We start from the raw sequence: 21,760 nt of genomic DNA on the forward strand, positions 1-21,760 counted from the left end.
TAGTAATTTTCCTCTGACTTTTCTGCTTGAGAAGACTGTTGGAAATTGCTGCTTTCTACCTTTCTGTCAGACTCTTAATTAGCAGGAGCACACAGCCCGCGCAGCTGGGGCTTTGATGCCTTGCTCACTATTACTTCCTACTCAGAAGATTTCCATTCATTCCGAGTTGGTATCCAGCCCAAAGCCCTGGCTTCCCCCCGAGACCCTCAGCATGTCTACAGGGCTCCAGTTTAGTATTCACTGGAAGAGCCGCTCTGATGCTCCCTCGCTAGACCTACAGGCTGCTGGTTGGAGCCATAAGGGAACGGGAGGAAGAATTAGCCTGTGTGTTTATGTGGCTGTGCTCCAGTAAATATTTTGATGCATCTGCTGCCAGCTCTGGTCTGAGGGAATATACCTAGCATTTAAATTTTGATGGGGAGCTGTTTTGAATAATAACAGTGCAGCCGGCTGTGAGTCAGTGCATGTGTGTTGACTTAAAAAAAACCCTCAAAGCTTAACGCTTGCTGAATGCCGAGCTGCAGTGCTTTGCTTTTTTCCCTCCTCCTCCTTCCTTCTTTTCTTTCTTGTCTGTACTTCCTCTGTTTTGTTTTGTTCTTGGGGGCATTTCACATAGATTTTGTTTGCCGTCAGTGGAGGGGTGGGGTAAGAGGAATAGAAAAAAAAATCTGCCAAAATAAATCCTCCCGAAAAACTCACGAGTAGCTTTTGCAATGGGTGCTGTCATGGGTACATTCTCTTCTCTACAAACGAAACAAAGAAGACCATCAAAAGGTAAGACCTCCTGTTATGCTTTTCCCGTCCCTTTGGTTTATTTGCTGTGGGAGACATTTGCCTGGGAAGGGAGGAGAAAATGAACATGTGCCACTTGCAAGTAACCTGGCAATGTTTTTGTGAGGGGTAATTTGCAGAGGAGAGTGGGATGCTAGGTGGTGGAGAAAACATGTGGGCATGAGGAAATTGCTGTAGAGGGGCTTGGAGGTCGAAAAGAATCTGAAATACTGTAATCCTTCATGCAGGCATGTATGGCTCACATGCAGGCTCAGTGGCTTCATATGCAGAGCACTTGCAGAAGAGACGTGTTTATTTCCAAATCCCATGCTGTATAAACCCTTTGAAGAGGGAATAAAATATAAATATACAGCAAATTCTTCTCAATACCTTTGGGTTTCTGTCTCAGGGAGTATTGTTAGAATCAGTGTTGCATATTCAGTAGTTCAACACCAAATGTGCAGTATTAATGATGTGTTTTATAAAGATTAGCAAGAGGGGAAAGAATTAGGATTTTTTTTAAAGAAGGAGAGAAGCAGAAGCTCATGAAAAATGAGAAAGTAGGCAGCAGTTCCAGGGGTTTTAATCCTTAAATCCATAAATATTGCCTCTAAATGCTGATTTTTCAGGGGGTCTGGTTTGTGTAGTATTTGCTTGAGCGTCACTCAGTTTACTTCAGGGTTAATTCAAAAATTCCAGGGTGTTGCTGAGCAGAAAGTTGAAAGCACTGTCAGAGGTTGTCAGAATGAATATTGTTTAGAAGACAAAAGGAAAAGCTCTATAACTTCGGCAATATTTGTGCTATTTAAAAATATTCCCTGCCTGAACCTCTTCATTTTACAGTCTCTTGGTATTTCTAGGGATGTCTCTATTTCCACTGGATCAGTTGCTCAGTTCATATATATGCTTTTGAACTGCAAGTTGGTATAGATTTTCTTGCAATTTAAGTTGAAAACTGTCTTAGGAAATATCAAACACCAATTACTCATGCAAAAGAAAAGTGGGCAAGGGCTGTGAGGAGATTTGTTTGTGACAAGTTCGTGAGCAGGAGTAAAAGTCTGTGTTCCTGATTCCTGTAGGGTAACATTTTATGTTAGAGTGTGTGTACAAGGTTTACAGTTCTTTCTGTGTTATTGTAATGCCCCTATGATCGTGTGGTTGTTTGGGACATGTATGATATTACTTAAAATGTAAGAATAGCTGTGTAACTGCCTAAGCACTGAGCTACACCTGAAGCTGAGAGACTTATGTTTAGGCACTGCAGTACACAAGAACTGAACAGGATGTGCTGAGCATGGTGGCTGCTGTGACACCAAGGGGTGTCCTGTCCACCTGCCAGAAACCTGGGGTCTAATTTCCACTAAATGTAGGTAATTTGTGGCTGAACATATCCATTCTCTGTGACTGTTGTCTTGTGATTGGGTCCACACTCCAGTGGATGCAAGCCATTGCTTTTTGTTGGAGGTCACCTGCAGTAAAAATCCAGGGTATGGTCACACATTTTAACTTTCACAATGGAATTCGATCTTGCCGATGCTTGCTGGCAGTGGTTGTTCAGCTGTATTTATCAAAACCTGTGTTCCCAGAGTTATGTCCTCTTGGCTCTGATGTGTTATCTGTGTGGTTTGCTGGTGTGTTTTACACTGACAGTTAGCACTTCACCTTGTGAGCAGTGAAATGCTAATGTGTGCTGGGCTTGAATACAATCTGAAATTGTTCTTTGTCTGTGAGTTAAATAGACAGCCACCACTACATGATGGACTGACTCCTTCGTGCTGCCCACACATTCCCTTGGCATCTCCTCCAGCCCTCAACCATCCTGGTGGCCTCTATCAGACCATGCTCTACCATGGTCCAAAATTGGCCCCAGAACTCTGGCTGTGCTTGCTCAAGTGTTGAGCAGAGAGAAAGGATCATTTGTCCCAGTGTTGATGCAGCTTGATGTGGGGCTTCTCTGCCAGAGGGCAGCTGGTTAGTGGTGCCTGGGTGCCACTGCTCCATTGGTTATTGCTAAGTTTATCTTAGATTGAGTATTTATTTTATTTTTATTTTTACTATATTTTTGGTTTATTTTATTTTATTATTAGGTTATCATATTATTATATATTAATTATTGTATTTATCTATGTGTTTATCTTAATATTTCAGGACTTTATGTAGTAGTTAAATATGGCTAGTAAAACACGGGCCTGGAGAAATAGTTGTAACAGGGCTAGATCCTCACCTCTGCAAATGCTCTCTCGTGGTGGTAAGTATGTGCTCCTCCAAGTAGAGCGGCTCACACCAGTGTCTGAAGCTCTGATTCTCTGGTGTAATAAAGTAAAAAAACAAAAAAAGCAGTGTTTCAAGAATAGGTAAAATAAACAGGTCATGTCTAAAGTGAGTAGGTTCCAGAGATCAGTTAATACCAGGAAGGCCATGGTGGGTCAGAGAAGAGTGGATGCAAGTGGCCCATGCTTAACCCCTCCAGCTTCAGCACATGACACAGCTCTGTCTGTGCCGCTCACCCTCATGTTCTCCTTGGCTGGGTTTGGGGTGTTGGCAGTGGCATTGGGGGCTGGTTTGGTTATTCCAGCTGTGAGTAGCAAGGCTGGAGAGGATGTATTAGCACTGTTCAATAATACAAGCTCAAATTGCTTGTTCTAATGAAAATGGGGGGCCTGAATCAATAAAGGCAGGAGTGACACAGAAATTGTCAAGTGGAGAGTAGTGGTCCATCAAGCATGAGCCCGTGTCTCTGGGAGAGGACAGCATTGTGCATTTGTACAGGAGGACATCATTCACTTGGCTCAAATGTGAAAACTTAATCCAATATAATTAGGCATTCTGTGTTGGTAGGCTGGGAGCCACATGTCCTGTTCTGCAGGATAAAGATTTCTGCCTCTTAGACTTCCAGTCCTATCACAAAGCTGCAGAAGCTTTCCCTGTTCACTGGAGTGTCCCAGACAGTCCATGAGATTTGTGCTGTTCGCTTTGGGAGTGGCTCGGGGCAGTTCTATCTATTATTTGTAAATTTCATTAGGAACTTTTTCTTGTTGGGAATCTTGTCTGCCTTTTCCAGCATTCTGAGTTAACCTACTAAAAGATAATACTTCTTTTCACCATGTTCACTTCACTTATATGTCAGACAGCATTCCTGGGATGTTGGTGGAGCCTGGCTGAGGTCCTGGAGACAAGCTGACAGTAAGCCAGCAGCAAAGGTGGCTGGTGGTCTGCTGGGTTGTGCCTGGCAGAGCTTCTCCAGCAGGCTGAGGGACATGATGCTCCTTCTCTGTGCTGCACTGATGGCTGCACTCTGTGCAACACAGTGCTGTGTCTGGTGCTGGGCTCCCCAGGATGGAAGAGACGAGGACCTACTAAGCTGAGTCTACTGAGGGACTATGGTGAATATGAAGCAATTGGAGCATTTGAAATACAAGGAGAGGTTGAGAGAGCTAGGATTGTCCAGCCTGCAGCAGAGGAGGCTCAGGGAAGTTTCAGTCAAGGTGTATGAATATCTGAGTGGGGTGAGTGGGGGTAGAGGAGATGGAGGCAGGCTCTTCTTCTTCGTGCCCAGGGGCTGGTCAAGGGGGAATGGGCACAAACTGAAATAAAAGAAATTCCACTTGAGCATAAGGAAAAAAAAAAATATTACTGTGAGGGTGACTGAGCACTGGAAGAGACGCCACAGAGGGTCTGTGGAGTGTCCAAGCGTGGAGGTACTCAAAGCTCAAGTGAATGTAGTCCCAAGCCATAGCTAACCTTGAAGAGGGAACTTGAGGTCCCATCCATCCTTATGTACCCTCTGGTTCTGGGTACTACTGGGTATTACTGTCACTTTTAAAACTCTAAAGATGCAGGGACTTGAGGTATTGGGATCAGGAAGTAACATTCAAAGCTCATTATGAACCAAATACCAACAAAGCTGACTGTTTGGTCCTCTCTAGTGTATTAGTAGTTAGTGCTTATATAGATGGTTGAGATGGACTTGAGACTATCAAGCTGCTTGTATATTCTCCTGCAAACATAAGCAATAAATCAATAAATGAGGGGAAAAAACCCCATCAAAACCACAACACTAAAAAGCAGAGGGCCAGCACAGTAGATAATGCACACTACTACTGCATCTCTGATTTCAACCAGATGCAGAAATAGAAATTTCTTATGTTTTTACAGCCTGCATTCAATCTTGATCAAATTTGTGACTAAAATCAGCCATTTCCATATTTGCCATGGAAACGTGTGGATTAGCAGATTGTTAAAGCAGGGGGAATTTCTAGTTTTGACTGCTTTCTCTACCCCTGAGTTCTTTTGTTTGTTCTCTAAATATGCACTCACCCCTGCCTCCCCTAATGAAATATAACTTGAATATTTCTCTATACCTGAATTTTGTTTGGATTAGAACTACAGGCTATGACCTTGACAGCAGCAGCAAGCTACACCATTTTCAGTTGGTAATCTGACTCTCTTTAATGTGAGTAACCATGTTTTGATCAAAGACCACCCAAACCTAACCTAACAAGAGGAATCTGGCACAGTTGTTTAATTTTGCTTGAACTGACATCAGAAATTCACTTTGCTTAAAATGTCAGTTGTGTGATTTTTATAGTGAGTAATTTCTAGGCTTTATATTGAAATGGCTTATTGTCCAAAATTATCAGATTTTGTGCCTGACCAGCTGTATTTTCAAGTGGTTTACTTACCAGGAAGCCAACTCTGCTAGACTTCACAGTCAGATTGAACATCAGATTGCCCTGAGCGCCTAATGTTGCTGGGTCATGACTGTGCCCTTTCAGTTCCCTGTGCTAGAACAACCTACTTCTCTGCTCAAAAGGTGAAAATGTGATTCAGTAGTGTTTCAAGGAATGGGCCTTTTTCAGCCTTAGTACAGCCATGGAATGGAGATAATAGATTTGAGCAGGGAAGCTGCCTCATTATTCAGTTTGCCCAGTACATACTGTTGCAAAAGAAAAAGCTTTGAAAGCTCCCCTTCTCTTGTTTCTTTCTGCTCCTCAAAAAAACTTGACATCTTGCCACTGTCATGAATGAATGCATATGTTCTAAAGATTCAGACTGTGCTCTGGGTATTTTCTGAATGGCGATTAGTGCTCACCTGTTTTCCTTCTAGAACAATTATTTTTCCCCCTGGTTGGAGACCTGAGCAGGTGCTAGAGAGAATGGAAGAAATGTCTGACTTGGTTTCTCCTGGCTGTGCCCAAGAGGCAGTATTTGGCACTGACACTTCACTTTCTCTCCCTAGTCTTGTCTGATTGTCGTCCGATACAGCATGGCAGGTCAAGTCCACGGTCATCTGCCTGCACTGAAAACTGAGGATATGACAAGCAGGTTTTTCAAGGGAATTGCTTTTGTAGAGAGTGTACAGAACAATACTCAGCAACAAAACTGTTTGGTATAAGCACTCAAATCAGAAATTGTACCGACCAATAAGTGCATGTCAGAACATGCCTGTTTGCATGAAGCATTTTGGTTTCTCTGAAGTGCAGAGAGGTGTGTGGGAGGCTGCTCGCTGTCACAGCAGCCAAACATCCCAGCCACCTGGCTGACGCACCTGTGAGTGGCACAGAGGTGAGGGAGCTGTTTGTCCCTGGCTTTCCTGTGTCCTACCAACCTCTGGTTCATCTCAGTGTGTTGTTAGAGGTGACCAGAACATACCGACTCATGACTGCTTCCATTCCCCACTTCTCCATCTTTCAGCCAAAATTTCTTTAGCTCCTAAGAAACTGCTAGCTCTAAATTTCTTCCTTGGCCTTCAAGTGACTCCTGACAGTGAGGCAGAGTGATCTCAAAAAGCTGGTCTTAAGAGTTGATAGCAATGATAAAATAAAAATAAGCTATGTGAGTCCCCGATTGCTTCCCACAGGCATACAGCTCCTGCCTGAAATGCTGCAGTCAGACACATCTTGGAGGTTTGGAATAAAACAAAATGGATGGAGGAAAGTACACTATTGAGTGTTGTGACATTAGCATACATGTGTGCAGATTTCCTGTCCATGGGTACAAGTACTGTGTGCCTCCGTGCATGCAGCATGTCCAGGCAGAGCCATGAAATCCCACCACAAAGAAAAGAGGGCATCAGAGATCAGCTCTGCTGGCCAGTGCTTTGAAATTTCTTTTTTTCCCACAATAATTCGAAAGAGTAAATCAGAAAATACTTTCTAACATTTAACTTTCAGTCTTGGTAATATTCCTTATAACATATAACATTAAATAACAGCTTTTGTCATCACTACCTCTTCCTGTGTGCATTACTGGATAGTTGATGTTTGGAATGGGTGCTAGGAAACAGTTGGATTTTTTGCAACTGAAAATATTTAAAGCTGTAGATGTGAAGAGTTTCAAACTTAATACACTGCAGAAGTTTTAAACAATTCCTAGCTTTACAGCTGTTAATGTCACCAAATATATAAATGAGAGTCAGTAAGGGTTGTAGAATTTTCTGAAGAAAAAAATTGAAGTAAAAAGTAGGGTCAGGTAAACCAAGGCAAGTTTTGAAGTCATTCTGATTTTAGTGAAATGCAAGAGGAAAATAAAAATTATTGATTTCTCCAGTTACAAACCCCTGGTCAAATAGTTTATTTTCATATTTATTTAAGCTTTGTTAAAAAGACTGAAGATTTACAAACTTTTCAAATGTGGATTTTTTTTTAGCTAAAATGTTTCATTATTCAAAATTGTTATTAATTGTAATTATTCCCAGAAACTTTCCAAACTAAATGAATTTGTGGCTTATGATTTGTTGTAGTTTTAGATGTGAAGGCGTGTGACTGTGACTTCCTTGCAGTGGGTGACAGACTTGGGTGATAAGTGTTGTATCTCTTTAATCAAAAACATTACCCAGAGAATGTCATGGCACAGAGATGCATAAAGTTTGAGTACCTGCTCAGGGTCTCTGTGTCCTGGCTATATATAAGGTAAGAGCCTTCTGCATTTCTCTGAGAGGCATTTTCCAGCAGGTGCAGAGTGCTCTGGGTACCTCATGCCATCTCTGCAGGAAGGGACCCAATGGCCTTGGGTATCAACTAGGAAATGCAGGTAACAGCTGTATGCTAGCACAGCAGCATTTTTAACCAAAATATATTTAGGATTCCAAGCAAGGTATTTATTTTTTTTCCTTTGATTTGTTTGAGATGGCAGAGGGAAGGGAATAACTATTTTTATAAGATGGTTTGTACTTAACAAATGAAAAATTATTAAAAGTGTAAACTGCATCCATGTTTTCAAAATAGGCAAGTCAAAACTGAAGGCAGCTGTGTCCAGATGTCTCCAGTTTGTGTTTGTGGCTGTCACTGTCAGGTGACGTCTGTTGGGACTGAAAAGCGTACAGACAGTGGCCAGTTCATCTCTACCTTACTTCTGCCAGCACTGCTCAGTGCAGAGAGGCTCTGAAGACTTTGAACAAAGCACAGTACAATTGATAGAGGTTCATGGGCAGGATGTGAGTCTGGAGGAGGCAAGGGAGGACTGCATGCTAGCAGGCAGGAGTGGGGCAGCAGAGTTGCCTGGGGGGCTGATCTGGTACTTGCAGGCAGGCCAAGGGTGAGCAGGTGGGAAGGGAGCTGGCCTGGCTTTGGTACCAGGATGTTTTAAGGAAGACATGAAGAGAGTAACAGAGCCATCCTTTCCTGGCATAGCTCTGCTACATCTGTTTGGCTTTCCTCAATCCAAACATTACTTTCTTGACATATTCAACAACCACAGCTCTTCACACACAGAAGTGTTTGCTTTTCTCTTGCTCCACAAAAACACTTCTCTCCCAAACTTGTTCTGTGGGTGGCTGGTTGGGAAGTGCCCAACATTTCTGTAGATGGCCACAGCTACAGCCTGTAAAAGCCACTAGGCATAGGACATTTTATACTGTGACTGAGAACAGCTAATGGAGATCAAGGCTGTGAGGATACATGTTGTGCTGCTGGAGGCAGGTTTCTAGGAAACCCATGAGACCACAGCATTATTTTACTGGGGGCTCCTTAGTGGAACTAAGTCAGAGAGCGTCACTGGGAGCAGGGAGCAGAATTACAGCCTGCCAGAGATCAGTGCTGAATATCAGGGGCTTTTAGTGCTCTGACAAAATAAATATTTCTGCCTGTCAAATTTATATGCAGGAAAATATGGATGAAACAAGCCACGTTCACAAGATTTACCTTGTTAGAGCATGGTTTCAGAAGCACAGCTCAAATGTTTTGACAACTGTTCTAACTTTGCTTCCTGCAGCTCAGGGCCAAGCTCCCAGGTATGTTTTCCCAGGCTGCTGTTGCTCTATTCTAGTGAGTGATCCTGTACCATAGATTTTTTGATAATCAGCTGAAACCTCAGGCAAGTCCCCTGATTAAGCAGGTCAAACTGAATGAGCTGAAGGTTACTCCCTGTGGGGTACACACAGCCGTGTAAAAGATGCTGCTGTTAGCTCTCCACCTGCAAAGTCTTGGGAGCAAGCAAACATCTGTGGGAAAGGACAATTTCCCTTAGGGAAACTGTTTCATCCCATGCAGGTAAGCCTTGTGGTACAGTGAGGAGCGTTAGCACCCCTTTGCATTCCTAATTCACACAGTTCAAAGCACTTGTTGACCATTTTGACCATGTTGCCATTTGAACTGGGAGCAGTGCATGAAAATTAAAGCTGGGAAGCAGGAAGAAAACTTTATGTCAGTGCAGAGAGGATTGTTGCCTGCTAATCCTAATAAGCCAGTGTAATTGAATTGGCACACAGGTTTACATGCTTCGCTGGGAGTGTCAAACGTGACCCCAAACTGTGATACTTGCACCCCAGGAACTGAAGGCATGTGCTTGTGTGGAGCTGAATCCCTGTAACATGGCATTTATTTTAACCAATATGTTAACATGAGAGCTGACAGAAGGTCTCATTTGCAGTCTTGTGCATACAGAATTAGCCAGTCTGCAGACAACTGCAGAGACAGCTACATTAGGGCATGAGGAAAATTGTGCCTGGGTGGTCATTTGTATGTACTTAACAATGGGTAAAGGCAAGCATGTCCAGTTCTGCAAAGTAAACTTGATCCCACAAGGTCCTGTCCTGTTTGTGTAGGCAGCAGCTGGACCTGTATGCAGAGCAGTTTTCATACTGGGACTGAAAGTCTACCAGAGACCAATCTTACAGGAATATACCTTTAATTTCCAGGGCTTTAAGGCATCAAAAGGGGCTATTTACACTAGCAATTTAGCATCCTCTACTTGGCAGGAGTTAAGGATATTACAGCTGAGCACCCTTGTTTCTAATCACCTCTTGGATTGAGCACTGGGCCGCCCTGGCTCACTGCAGCCCTCCAGGAAAGTATGAAGTAAAAAGAAGGGAATTTTCTAATCAGGCATTTTCTGGACAATGCCATCAGCTATAGTATTTTACATGACTACACTTGCATTTGCATCTTTTGTAGATGATGCTATCTTTTCTCTTTCCTCTGTCCTTATTATTGATGGAGGTGAAGTACTTGCAGTTCAGAAGTTCATGTGACACAGGAGAGGAGCATGCTGTGCACACTTTCCTCAGGTGCTGGTTGCTGAGGCTGCTCAGCGATGCAAGGAGAGACCACTGTGCCACTCTGAGTGTCGCCCACAGCCCAGTTATGTCCAGGTGAATGCTGTGCAGGGTAAACGGGGGCTGTATTTGTTTGAGCAAATTCATTCTCATGTTGTGCATACTACTGGTTTGTAAAACCTACAAAGCCCATCAGTTGTTAAACTAAAAGTCTGGTTCAAACCTGAAACTTTTCTTTACCCCATGGAATTTGTAAGATGTTTTGGAAGCTGTGGAAATGTTTAGACTTGGAATTAATTTCCTTATGGCTCTTTTCCATTGTTTGTATTTAGAAAAACTGCCCCTTTATAAGTTGTTGCCTGGAAATTATTGATGTGGGGAATGACCTGGTAAAAGTTCTTAAACTTTGTCTGGATCAAAACCAGGCTGCTGGTTGTTGGAAGCTGCTGGAGTGTGCCAGAGCTGAAGGCAAGCTCATGGTCTTCAGGGCCCTGGAGCTCAGGTGCAGCTTTGCTGCTCCCCTTTGTAGGCATATGGCCTTTCAGAGGGACAGGCTCCCGTTTGGAGACCAGTGCCCTAAAATGTCGGTATAGTTCAGGATCAGGCCCTGTGTTTTCAGTTAATACACCTGAATTCTGTGTGGAAACAATAGTTTAAAATAGTGAAACAAATATAAATAAATGCAAGGGACATGCACATCTGGTAGTGTTTTCCACCTGCAAAAATGTTTCAAAACCTACTGAATTCCTGAGGAGACAGAAGGAATGGGGTGCACCTTTGATCCTCTGAAGAGAGGCTTCCTTGCAGATGCCCACACAAATCATACCCATTTACTTAATGTTTCTGTCCTGTTAGCCATGAATCTAGAGCAATCTGTTTAAAGAGCCTCATTTCCTTGTAAATTAAAATGGTCAGACAGGATGAGGTGGGAAGGATGCTGCAGGAGATCTGACTTCATCTGTGCTTTTCCTGTGACCTGGTGCAAGTGCCCCATCTGCATCTTCACAGCACCTGCTGCTCTGTATCTGCCAGTGTGCAGGTCAGGGACATGATGCTGCCAAACTGCATTGGTGCCCTTGGGCATCCTCATCAGCTTGCTGTCCTTTTTTTGTGTGATAGCTGTTAGAGATGTAGAGTTTTGCCTAAGTTAATTGCTTGTCGCTGGCCTGCTTGTTGTGATTCAGTTTTGTTGTATTTTGTAAGCATTATGAGTTAGCTCCCAATCATGTGAGATTTAGGAGAGTGGGAGGGCATAGCTAAGGCATCCTTATTCATGTTGTGAGTACTGCTTTGCAGGATCAGACAGCACAGAGACCACAGGGTGTTTTGAAATCAGTAATGGTTGTAGGGCTCCAATGAGAACATTTGTTCATCCACAAATGGGAGTGTTTGAGTGTGTCCTTTGCCTGGTGCCAGAGTGGGCAGCAAAAGCTGGAACCCTGCATAGATAGGCTGGGATGTGTGCATGGAAATGAGCATCGCCTTCCTGAGTTGTCTGTGTGGTGTTTACCATAAGATCTTGTACAGAGTGATGTCAGCAGTAACTGCTCAAATCTTTGTGTTTTAAATCCTGTGTGTGCTTTGAAATGTTTTATTCTGAATGTTTTATTCTGATTCAGGGCAAGGTGCCCTTCCTTCATCAGGTTGAGGTTACATCAAATGAAATGACATTTCTTAAGGGCAAAGTAATGTAAATTTTCTATTTTGCTGCTGTTTCCCTGATTTTGAGTCTGATTTTGAGTAAATAACATTTTGTGTTTTAATCCATTCTCTGCTGTGAAGGGTGGTGTGAAGGTTTCTGCAGTGGGGAGAGAGCAACTCAGAGAGATGTTTGTTTCTATGCTGGAAAAGACAGCAGAATATGACTTAAATGCTGACAAAGATAAGCCTGGTTCCCAGAGAACAAAACATTTGTTAACTGAATGTTTCTTGTACTAGTAAGAGAGTGTTCAACTGGTTCACATTTCATGGTCCGCATAAATGTGGAGACACTGCCAAAATGATCTCTGTCCTACTTCTATTTTCATTGTAGACATTCCAGAAAATGGAGCTAAGTGTTTTTCCCACTTTTTGATTCCTTGTTTCATGCATATGCATTTCTGGGACACACAGCTCTGGAGCATGCAGCTGAGTGCACATGCCTGGAGTCTCTGCAGGCTTGTGTAGCTTTGAAGCAGAGAATCTAAACCATCAGTAAGATATTTGCAGAATTAAAGAGAATTTAGAGGAACAGGAGTACAGATTTTAAATTCCTGAAAACAAATCCAGTCTCAAAACCAGAGATAAGTTTTCACCTGCCTTCTGTTTCCATCTTGGAGATGTTTTTTGGACTGTGAAAGGAGATATATACAGAATGAAACTGCTCACAAATATGAGGAAAATCACTTTTGTTACTTGTTCCTGTTGATGTTCACTGTAATGATCACATTACAGAAGGGATTTATCAGTTTACATTCTTGACTGCTAAACCAGCCGACACATGGCAGTGAAAAGAAACACTGTACATAAGTCAGACAGCTTTATTTTTGCAGCAGTCTGATTAGGCACCCTCATAAAATAGACATGTGGATTTGTAAATCCAGCTCCCAAAATCTCCTTGCTCTGCAGCTGTAACATATCTAGGATTCTCAATTCAAACATCTCAATCTGCCACGTCTTATTTTCCCTGAGCCTCAGTTTTTAAACTTCAGCAGCTATTAGAAAAACATTACCCTGCATCCTATTGCATCCTCTGAGTCCAGGAGGAAAGTTTGAAGCCATGAACTAATTGCATGGGAATTTAACAAATCTTGTCCAGCTTAATTCAGCCTGGAAAGTTTGGAGCTGTCTTTGCTGCCAACGCTGCTCTCTCCAGGGAGTCTCTTCCCACTTATTCTGGACTGGCACACTTCGGTGATGCAGGAGGGCAGAGAGCAGATGAACACGTCGGGTAATTCTCTCTCCCTTGGTTCCAGTAACCTACTTAAAGGAGCGGCAGCGGATCGCCACCGCCGCCTCTGCGGCAGCCGGCGTGCAAAATCTCTTGTGTCCCAGGAGGGTGAGGGGGCCCCACTCACCTCATTTTTCCGAGCTGTTGAAACAGTAGACGTTGGAAGCAAGGGAGAGGCTTGTAAAACAACGGGTGGTGTGTGCCTTGCGCCCTGAGTAGAAATGTCTTTTTCTTAAGAGCTTCCCCTCGAGCAGCCTCCACAGGCTCCTTTAAAGCCAAATAGGACATGTCTTTCTGTGCAAGGGTGGCAGGCAGAAGTAGGACAGAGTTTTATCCTTTTGAAGTATTAATACAGATCAGAAAAATGTGCCAAAAGATACAGAAACTTTAAAAAATATGATGAGACCTTGGAGATAATTTTTTGTTTTTATTACAGCTAACATTGTATTTAGTATAAAATGCAAAATATGTTTTGATATATCTTTTTCCTAGTGGTAAAGAGGAAAAAAATAAGAGAATCCAGATTTACTCTTGACTGAAACCTTTTGAGCCCTAAATGTCTTTTTTTCCATGAAAGGTAGTGTTCAGAAAAACACCTTTAATTTTTGAATCCCAAAGAAAAAATAAAGTGTGGCCAGCACAAACTGGTATTGTCTTCTGAAAGAGTTTTAACAAGTATATGGGATAATAAGTCACCCAACATCAGCCTTAGCACCGGTGCAGGGTTGAAGAGGAATACAGAATCACTCAGGTCTATCCAGTTTCTCATGCATGAAATAGAAATCTTCACATAATTTATGTTAAAAGAGCTTCTGCATGTGCAGTATCTATATGATTTACACAGTTATTTAAATATCTGTAGATATAAGCTCTCTGAGAAATTTTGTCTGTTGTGACTCACATCTTATGTTGTAAATTTATCTGTAAATGTCATCTTTTACTGAGGGATTTTCAACACTTAAAATATTTTTTTGTAATTATTTGTAAATATTAGCTCTATTGTCATCAGCAACAGTTTAGATTGTTTTGTCATATGTTATAGATACATATTATATTGTTGGCTTTTCACAAATATTAAAATGAATGTTCTGTGTATAAGAATGCAAAATTTTGTTGTATTAATATAGTTTTCTTTATTTCTGTTATTGATGAAACTTAGAAATAGTAATATAATACATATATGTTGGGCTATGGCATAGTATTAAAATAAAAACTGCTTTTGTTTTGTATAACCCAAAGACTGAGAAAAAAAAATAGCTGGAGAACCCCTGCATTCGTAATATATCTTATCCAGATGAAGACAGCAGTGACCAGAACTCTGGGGGGAGGAATTTATTGCATTTCTGGTATCAGGGAATGTAAATCTCGATGGCACCAAGAAGATTGATCTATTGGGAAGGGGGCAAGAGAAAACTAAACAGAAGAACACCAAAGATCCTAAGAAGAATGTATGAATATATATGAGAATTTATGGATATGTAATAGGGTTCTGTTTTCAAGGGACAATCCTTTGTCAGTAAGGTGTGCTGTCTTGGCTGAATGCAGAGACACCCGGCCGTATCTGTATACTTTATTTTTTATCTCCTAATTGACCTTTTTATTAAATGTTTAAATCCTATAAAAATTATGTAAACCTCGTTTTTCACATCATAGAAAAGTGGGAGGGAACCACTCTTTTGGCAAATGAGAAGCAAATAATTCAAAGTCAAGTGCTGGATTGGAGTAAATAAATCCAACAGCAGTAGATACTCAGAGTGAAATTCAGTGGTGAAGCTGCTGAAGGCAGCTGTGCTGCATGCATGTGTGAAGTGCAGGTTGATGTTCCTGGGAGAAACCTTCCAACTGCACCTCCTGCATTCACCTGGTTTCGTGGAAGCTGGAGGAATTTGGTGCTGCAGCTTTTCCAAAATGTCTGGCAAGTACTTCTAGAGGGTGAATGTTTAGTAGATTCCCTGCATGAGCCTGTAGAAGATTAGCCATTGACTGGGAAAATTGTGTTATAAAGAAGCCATTAAATCACTAAAGAAAATCTCTTTTGAACTTGCCCATTGTCTAACCATCTTTTGCAAGAGGACGCTGGCAGAGCTGCTGCCCTGCCTTTTTGAACTCATGCACATCTCCTTGCACAGCTCTCAGTCCTGCTCTGTTCTCCCTTGCCCTCCACATGGCTTAGGCTCCTGTGTTGCCTGTAGTGCTCCTTATCCCATTGTTGCAGGCTTGGGCACAGCTGGGCTGCAGTTTGCTCTATGGGCAAACATGCTGAAGGCCATTGGGTTTCCCACTGCTTTTGGCCCTGTATGGAGGTATTGTACTTATAGCTGTTCTGTTGTGCTCATGTGTGATTTGTGTCAAATGCAATCATTGCCAATGATTAACTAATAGTTTTGGTATACACTGTAGACTGTGTCCTAGATTATAGCTCAGTTCTCCTATATACAAGTCCATAGCAGTGCTGTGAGCAGCGTGCTGTAGAAAGTATCCCAAAGGACAGGATGTATGGACACACATCTTATTTTGTCCCTTGCCGAACTACCAATGCATACACAGTTTTATACTGAGCAAAGGCAACAGCATTGCCAGAGGCTGTAACTGCCATCCCTGCTGTTAATGGCCTTGGGATCCTGGGGTGAGCTGAGTACCCTGGTACTGCTGTGAATTTGGTGAAATCATTGCACATATAGTTCTGAAAACCATTCATTTGCTGCTTAAAACTGCACTCCTTATTTTACAGAGAAGGATTATTGAATTAAGGTCATAAATTTGTAAAATGAACAGCAAGGTTTTTGTTTGTTTCAAAAACCTTTATTGACTTCATCCAAGGATGTTGTCTATCTGTAACATAGCCTTTGTTTTGAAAAATGGTTTCAATATTTCTCCCAGTTTGTGGCTTTTTCTTTTTTTTTCCTTTAGTCAAGCATGGTAGAAATAGGAGTGATTAATACTGAGAAAAGTTTGCAGCTACCCAGGCTCAGAAGTACTCATCCTATCTTGGAGTATTCCACTTTCTCTTTTCATCTTTTCAAATAAGCAGATTAGATTTTGCCAGAATTCAAAACATGAAGGCTTCAAAAGATGAAGATTTACTTTATTAAGCTCACTCAAGAAGAAGCCCAAGGTCTAGTCCCAGTCTTACTTTGTATGAAGGTCTGTCACTACTTCCTAAACCTCAGGGACAATTAATCTCTTTCTAGGACAATCAAGATTACCTCACCAGGGTTTGTATGTGTTTGTAAGTTTAAACACAGTATAACAAACAAGTGCCACACAACCCAGCTCTGTATTTTTCTGTGGATATGTGCAAAATTACTCCATGAAAGAAACAAAACTTTTTTTCTATTAAAAATGGCATGAATTTCTAGTATCAACATGTTTCTGCTTGTTTCTGCATGTTCCTCAATTTTAGTCAAGGGAAGAGTTATTTGATATCAATATGTAAAAAGAAGGTGCAGAATGAAAAATAAAAAATAGGTGAAAGCAGATAATGTTACCAAGATGAAAAAGGGAATCCAAAGGTCTGTCAACTTGGTCAAGAAAAGCTGGGGGAACAATTTGCTTCTGTCAAAGGAGGCTGTAAGAGCATGCAAGCAGGTAGAACAGGTGCCAGAGCAGTGTGAGCCTTTGGAATCAGCCCTAATAAACTAAATATTGTAATATTGTAAATTATCTGTGCTCCTTCTCCCTGCTAATCCTTTTTCTGTGGCTTGATAGATAAGTGTGGCTATAATACATAGGGAAAAAATAACTCATACTATACAGCCCATTGTTAGGCAACCAGAAGAATTCACTGTCGTCCAATTCTTCAGCTTTGGATCACTAGTTTACCATGAAGCATGGCTCCTGTATCTTATTTTCAGTAGTTAAATTGCATCAGCAATTGAGTCTTTTCTATTACCATAATTAGCACCTGAGGATGGCAGGAGATGGTCTCTGAAAGCAGGAAGAGGATAAGGAGGATAGGCTTTGCACTCAGAGTGTTACTGAAGGCTTTGTACAGGTTGGCTGAAACAGCTCAAGAAGCAGCAGGCATCAGAATTTCCCTTGTAGCCAGATTGGAATGGGTTAGATGGGAGCTTTAGAGTCTGGTGCTTCCCATCTCATCTGTGTGCAAGCATATGCAGGAGAATAGTTCTTAGATGCTGTGTGACTGGCAACACAAGTGTGAACACTATTACTCCTCAGTTCAACCACCTCCATGTGTCCTCCAGATGTATCTCTTTTAAACTCATTTTCTTCTTGTCCAAAATCTCAAAGGTGACTCAAGTCTGTGAGCACTTGATGATGTAGTGGGGCAGAGTTCCCTCCTCTCTTGTGCTCCTAGTTTATTCCTTTCCTGTGCCATCAAGCTCAGGATGAACACAGTTTTTGTCAACAATGAAGCTTTCAGAGATATATACCTAAAAGTTGTGCCTTGCTTACCCTGATATGCAGTGTGCAGCACCATCCCCTTGGCCAGCTGGAAAACCAGCAAAGTACAAGGAACTGAGGAAACCTTGGTGACAGCTCAAACAGAGACAAATACTTCAGCTGTCAAAGCTCACACATTTTCTCACAAAGCAGTAAATAACCAAACTAAATGTCTCTGAATGCTGTGGAGGATGACGGTGTTATGCCACTGTCCATGTAGACATGGACTGTGGACTGTTAAAACAGCATTTTGAATTGTGGGATGTTTCTCTTGGTGTGGCAAATGCTCAGTGTTGCCCTTCATGTGAGGCTTTGAAGTTTTCCTGTAGGATTAGTAGGCTTTGAAATTTTTGTTTAGGATTAGTGAGCTTGTGTCTGCATAGGACATCTCTGGAGGCCTTCAATAAATCTCTCAAACATATTCTGCTCATCTAGCTTGAAAACTGCTGTATTTTGAGTAATAAAAGGACCCTGATGAAGAAGTAATTCCTAATGCAAATTCTAATGGGGTGCTGTCCTGCTGCCAAAACTGCACTGTCCAGGTGTTTTAGCACTGTTCTAATTACTTCTTGATTTCAACATCATGCTGTTTTCTAAACATTTTTTTTTTCAAATATGTGCTTTTCCTGCTATGTGATTCTCCTCCTTTTCTTCCCTTTTGTATTCCTGAGCCTCTCTTCTTTCTCTGAGTGTTTTCCTCTTTCTTTTTTACCTCTTTCCACTTCTCTGTTTCTCCTGTGGGGAGGTAACTTATGATTCCTTCCGATTCCAGCTGCTCAAGAGAGCAGGGATTTATTTCACAGGTGGGTAGTTTGAAGGGAAAGTGGGTGGATTACACAGGAGAGATAGTGAGCCCTAGGCTCCCACTCCTCAGGTGCCACTGCCCTCCTGGCTTCAGCATCTCAGCTTTCCGCAAAGCCCAGTAATCATCAGAAATGATGCAAAGTCCTTCTGACCCTGGTTAGTGTAACCCTCTGAGGTTACCTCCGTGTGCCAATATTGAGGCTTATTCCTTCTGAAAGCCCCTACTGTGAGGACCTCCTGGAAAACATTTTCTGCACTGCTTAAGTTTTAAACACTGGAACATTAATAAGGGAGAGAGCTGGGTGCTGGTGCAAAGCCTTTGGAGCACATCATTACAGAAGTTTTGAACTCTGTCTTTTTTGGGAGATGGATCTTCTCCTTAATGATTTTCCCACCCCACTAAGTTTTTATTAATTGTTTGGTTATCTTTCAGGAGCCATGAAGAATTATGCCCATTGCTTTTGATTAAGAATCACACTCTCCCAGTTATTTCCATACATTTCTTCTAGAGATTATAAAAAGATTTTGCAGCATCCATTAATTCTTCTTGGACCATCCTCCATGTTTTACAGAGCGACTTCTGAGAGACGAATGTGCTTCAGTTAGTGCTGAGAAACCCTTTTACTGATTTCTGTGCTGAAATATAGACTAATATAAAAGATAATGGTAGCAGTTTCAGCAGTTCTGACTAGGCAGGGCTTTGCTCTACAGATGATAATTGCCTACACTGTTTTTAAGACTAGAAAATAAGTTACATTAATCACTAAAAATTGATTTCAAATAGTTTCAAAGTTATAAACTATTGATCAATAAAGGTGAGAGAAAATGCTAGGGCCTTTGGGGAATTAGTAATACATTCATTACTGTGAACGAATTCAATACAAGGAATGAATCAACGTCTTAACTTGCCGGCAATGTAATGTAATATTTAATAAAATATTGTCCCACATAATCTACTGCAGGCCAGACTGGTATTTCTTTCATGCAGTATCTGAAAAAATGACTGTCCTTCCCCCAGTAAATTGCTGTCTGATATTTTCTACAGAAGAGAATATGAAATAATAATGAGAGGGTCAAATACTGCCCTTCCCCCAGGCACGTGTCCAGCTTGCTTTGGTCTGCAGCCTACCTGTCAGCACCTCTCTACATGCCAAAACCCTGAGAGGTGAGAGAGAGCCCTACAGAATGTAATACAGAATGGCAGCCTTGAGCTACCAAGACCAACGGGAAGATAAGGGCACTGTATACCACAGAAAGGATTGGATAAAATAATTAAAAAGTTAAAATATAAGGAAATTATTCAGGGAGAAAATGTACTGGGGGATAACTACTATCTGCACATAAACCTCTTAGTGTGCAGTATAAGTCTCTCAAATTCTTCAGAATAAAGATCTGAGTTAATCTCAGGTATCTTGTCTCAAATTGGTTTTTCCATGCCCGTTTTCCCCTGTGGCACCCACACTGCTCACAGGGAGAGCCAAGCCATCCTCACAGGCCACCCATGGGAGCCTCTCTGGTTTGGCCTGTCTGGGATTTCGCTGGAAGTTTTCTTGCTGTTTTTTTTTCTGTGATAAAGATAGGTTAGTGCACAGTGGTGTGGTTTCACCATGAGAGAAGCAATGGATCATCTCTCTTGGATTATATTCAAAAGCACTGAATAATGGCTGAAGTGGATTTCCTATCCCTCACTGAAACCCTGTGCCAACTATGTTAGTACTGACAAGCATCACATTCCATCTGTCAGCACTGTTGCCCAAGTTGGCAAGAGATGCTTCTGATTACAACTGGTCCAGGAGAATGTCCTTCCTCTGCCCCCCAGCACAGAGCATGGTGTCCAGGATGTTTGATGTTCTGCAAAGATAGCTTTAGATAGATTCTCTTCATTGCCTTTAAGATCTTCATGTTTGTTTTCCTTGAAGGAACAGCGATGTTATTTAGCTGGTGTTCTCTGTTTATAAGGTATTGCTGTGTTATTAGGTCAGAGAATTCAATAAGGAATAGAAAAATTAAATTAGAACAAATGAAAAGTGTACTTTGGAGGAAGGAAATTCTAACTGCAAGAGATGTCAGAACATACAGAACAGTTTAACTCTTAGGTGTGAGATAAGACCTCAGAGTCTAATTTTTTCAGTATGTCTGCAGAGCAAACAGAAGTTATTGTGATGTGTGCAGGCACAGTCTTGTTAGCGTGACTCCATCAAGAGAAGACACAAGGGGAGGAGGAGCCCCTGGAGGGTTTTGCAGCAGGTTTTGCAGTCTCCTGTGTGCAGGCTTTACCCTTCTCTGTGCTGCTAGACAAAAGCCAGGGCAGGAGTGGCTTTCCTGACAGTCAGCACTTTTGCCTGCTGTGCTGGCATCCTTGCAGGCCCTCCATCCACCTCCCGCTCTTCTCCTCCTGAAGCAGCAAGTTTACTACATGGGTGTCAAGGGACACCCTGCCAGCCAAGCAACTAGTGGAGAATGTGTCCTCAGGGAAGCAACAATTCCTACATTGTGTGAGTTTAACAGCCCTCTCTGCTTCCTTTCTCTTCTAATTGTTCCTGCTACTACAAACCAAAAAGGGAAATTTTTACATCAGGTGAACTGATCTTTCTATGTACTTTGGGTCTGTACTGTGGAACCACAGAAGCTCCATATCCTTCATTTAGTAATAGATAGCTTTTCCTAGAAGGACTAGACCTCTGTTTACAGTTTGAGCTCTGTTGAATATTTATTACTAACCTCTAATGGCTATACACATGGCACAGCCACTTGGGTGTTATTTTTATAACTGTCATTGTGGTTTAGAATTAAAACCAGAGGCTGAGGAGGAAAGAACAATCACTCCTGCTGGCACATGTTCCCTGAATGACATGCTGAAGTGATGAATTTAAGCTTGTGACATGTTCTTCACAGTAATATTAATAGCAGTGATTACTGCAGATGACAGCAAATTAGATAGGATGGGGTCCCCCAATGCTTACTGCCTGCTATTGAATTCATTTTGGCATTAATATTTCACTTGACTGAAGAGTACTGCTTAAAAACTGTACAGTGTCCCATATTTTCAACCCTTTCCAAGAAACAGAAAATCAAACTTGGGCTGAAAGTGTGACATTGGCATTCAGGTCTTTGTCATGATCACTCTGGGAAGAACTGATGAAGTTGCACTGGTTAGGAGTTGCAACCTCAGCTAATTGTGTGGAAATCAGAGGCAGGGAGAAATCATGATTTTTCTTTCAACTTAGAGACCAAAGCCTTATTCGAAAATGTCTATTCCAACAGTGCTCAACTACAGGATATCAGCAAAAAGGTGATTCCATAAAATTCTTTTCATAAAATTTCATCTATGGTACTTGATAGTAGTAGAGCTTGAGGTT

The 21,760-nt window shown here is 41.8% G+C and overlaps 1 protein-coding gene across 4 annotated transcripts in view; it reads left to right on the top strand.

Moving 5' to 3' along the window:
• The first annotated feature begins 396 nt into the window (after window positions 1–396).
• The window catches only part of KCNIP1 (potassium voltage-gated channel interacting protein 1), a 179,113-nt gene continuing 157,749 nt past the window's right edge, over window positions 397–21,760 (top strand). For all 4 annotated transcript variants that reach the window (XR_015774004.1, XR_015774003.1, XM_088063540.1 and 1 more), the window contains exon 1: window positions 397–774. Coding sequence is in view for 2 of the 4 variants with exons in the window: in XM_088063540.1 (XP_087919666.1) it covers window positions 714–774 (61 nt within the window). In the remaining 2 variants the exon portion in view is untranslated. The remainder of the gene's footprint in view (window positions 775–21,760) is intronic.

The sequence above is a fragment of the Pseudopodoces humilis genome, chromosome 17 (assembly GCF_049639895.1).
Source record: "Pseudopodoces humilis isolate 2021_Gansu_Grassland_sample_001 chromosome 17, ASM4963989v1, whole genome shotgun sequence".
NCBI classification, from domain to species: domain Eukaryota; kingdom Metazoa; phylum Chordata; class Aves; order Passeriformes; family Paridae; genus Pseudopodoces; species Pseudopodoces humilis.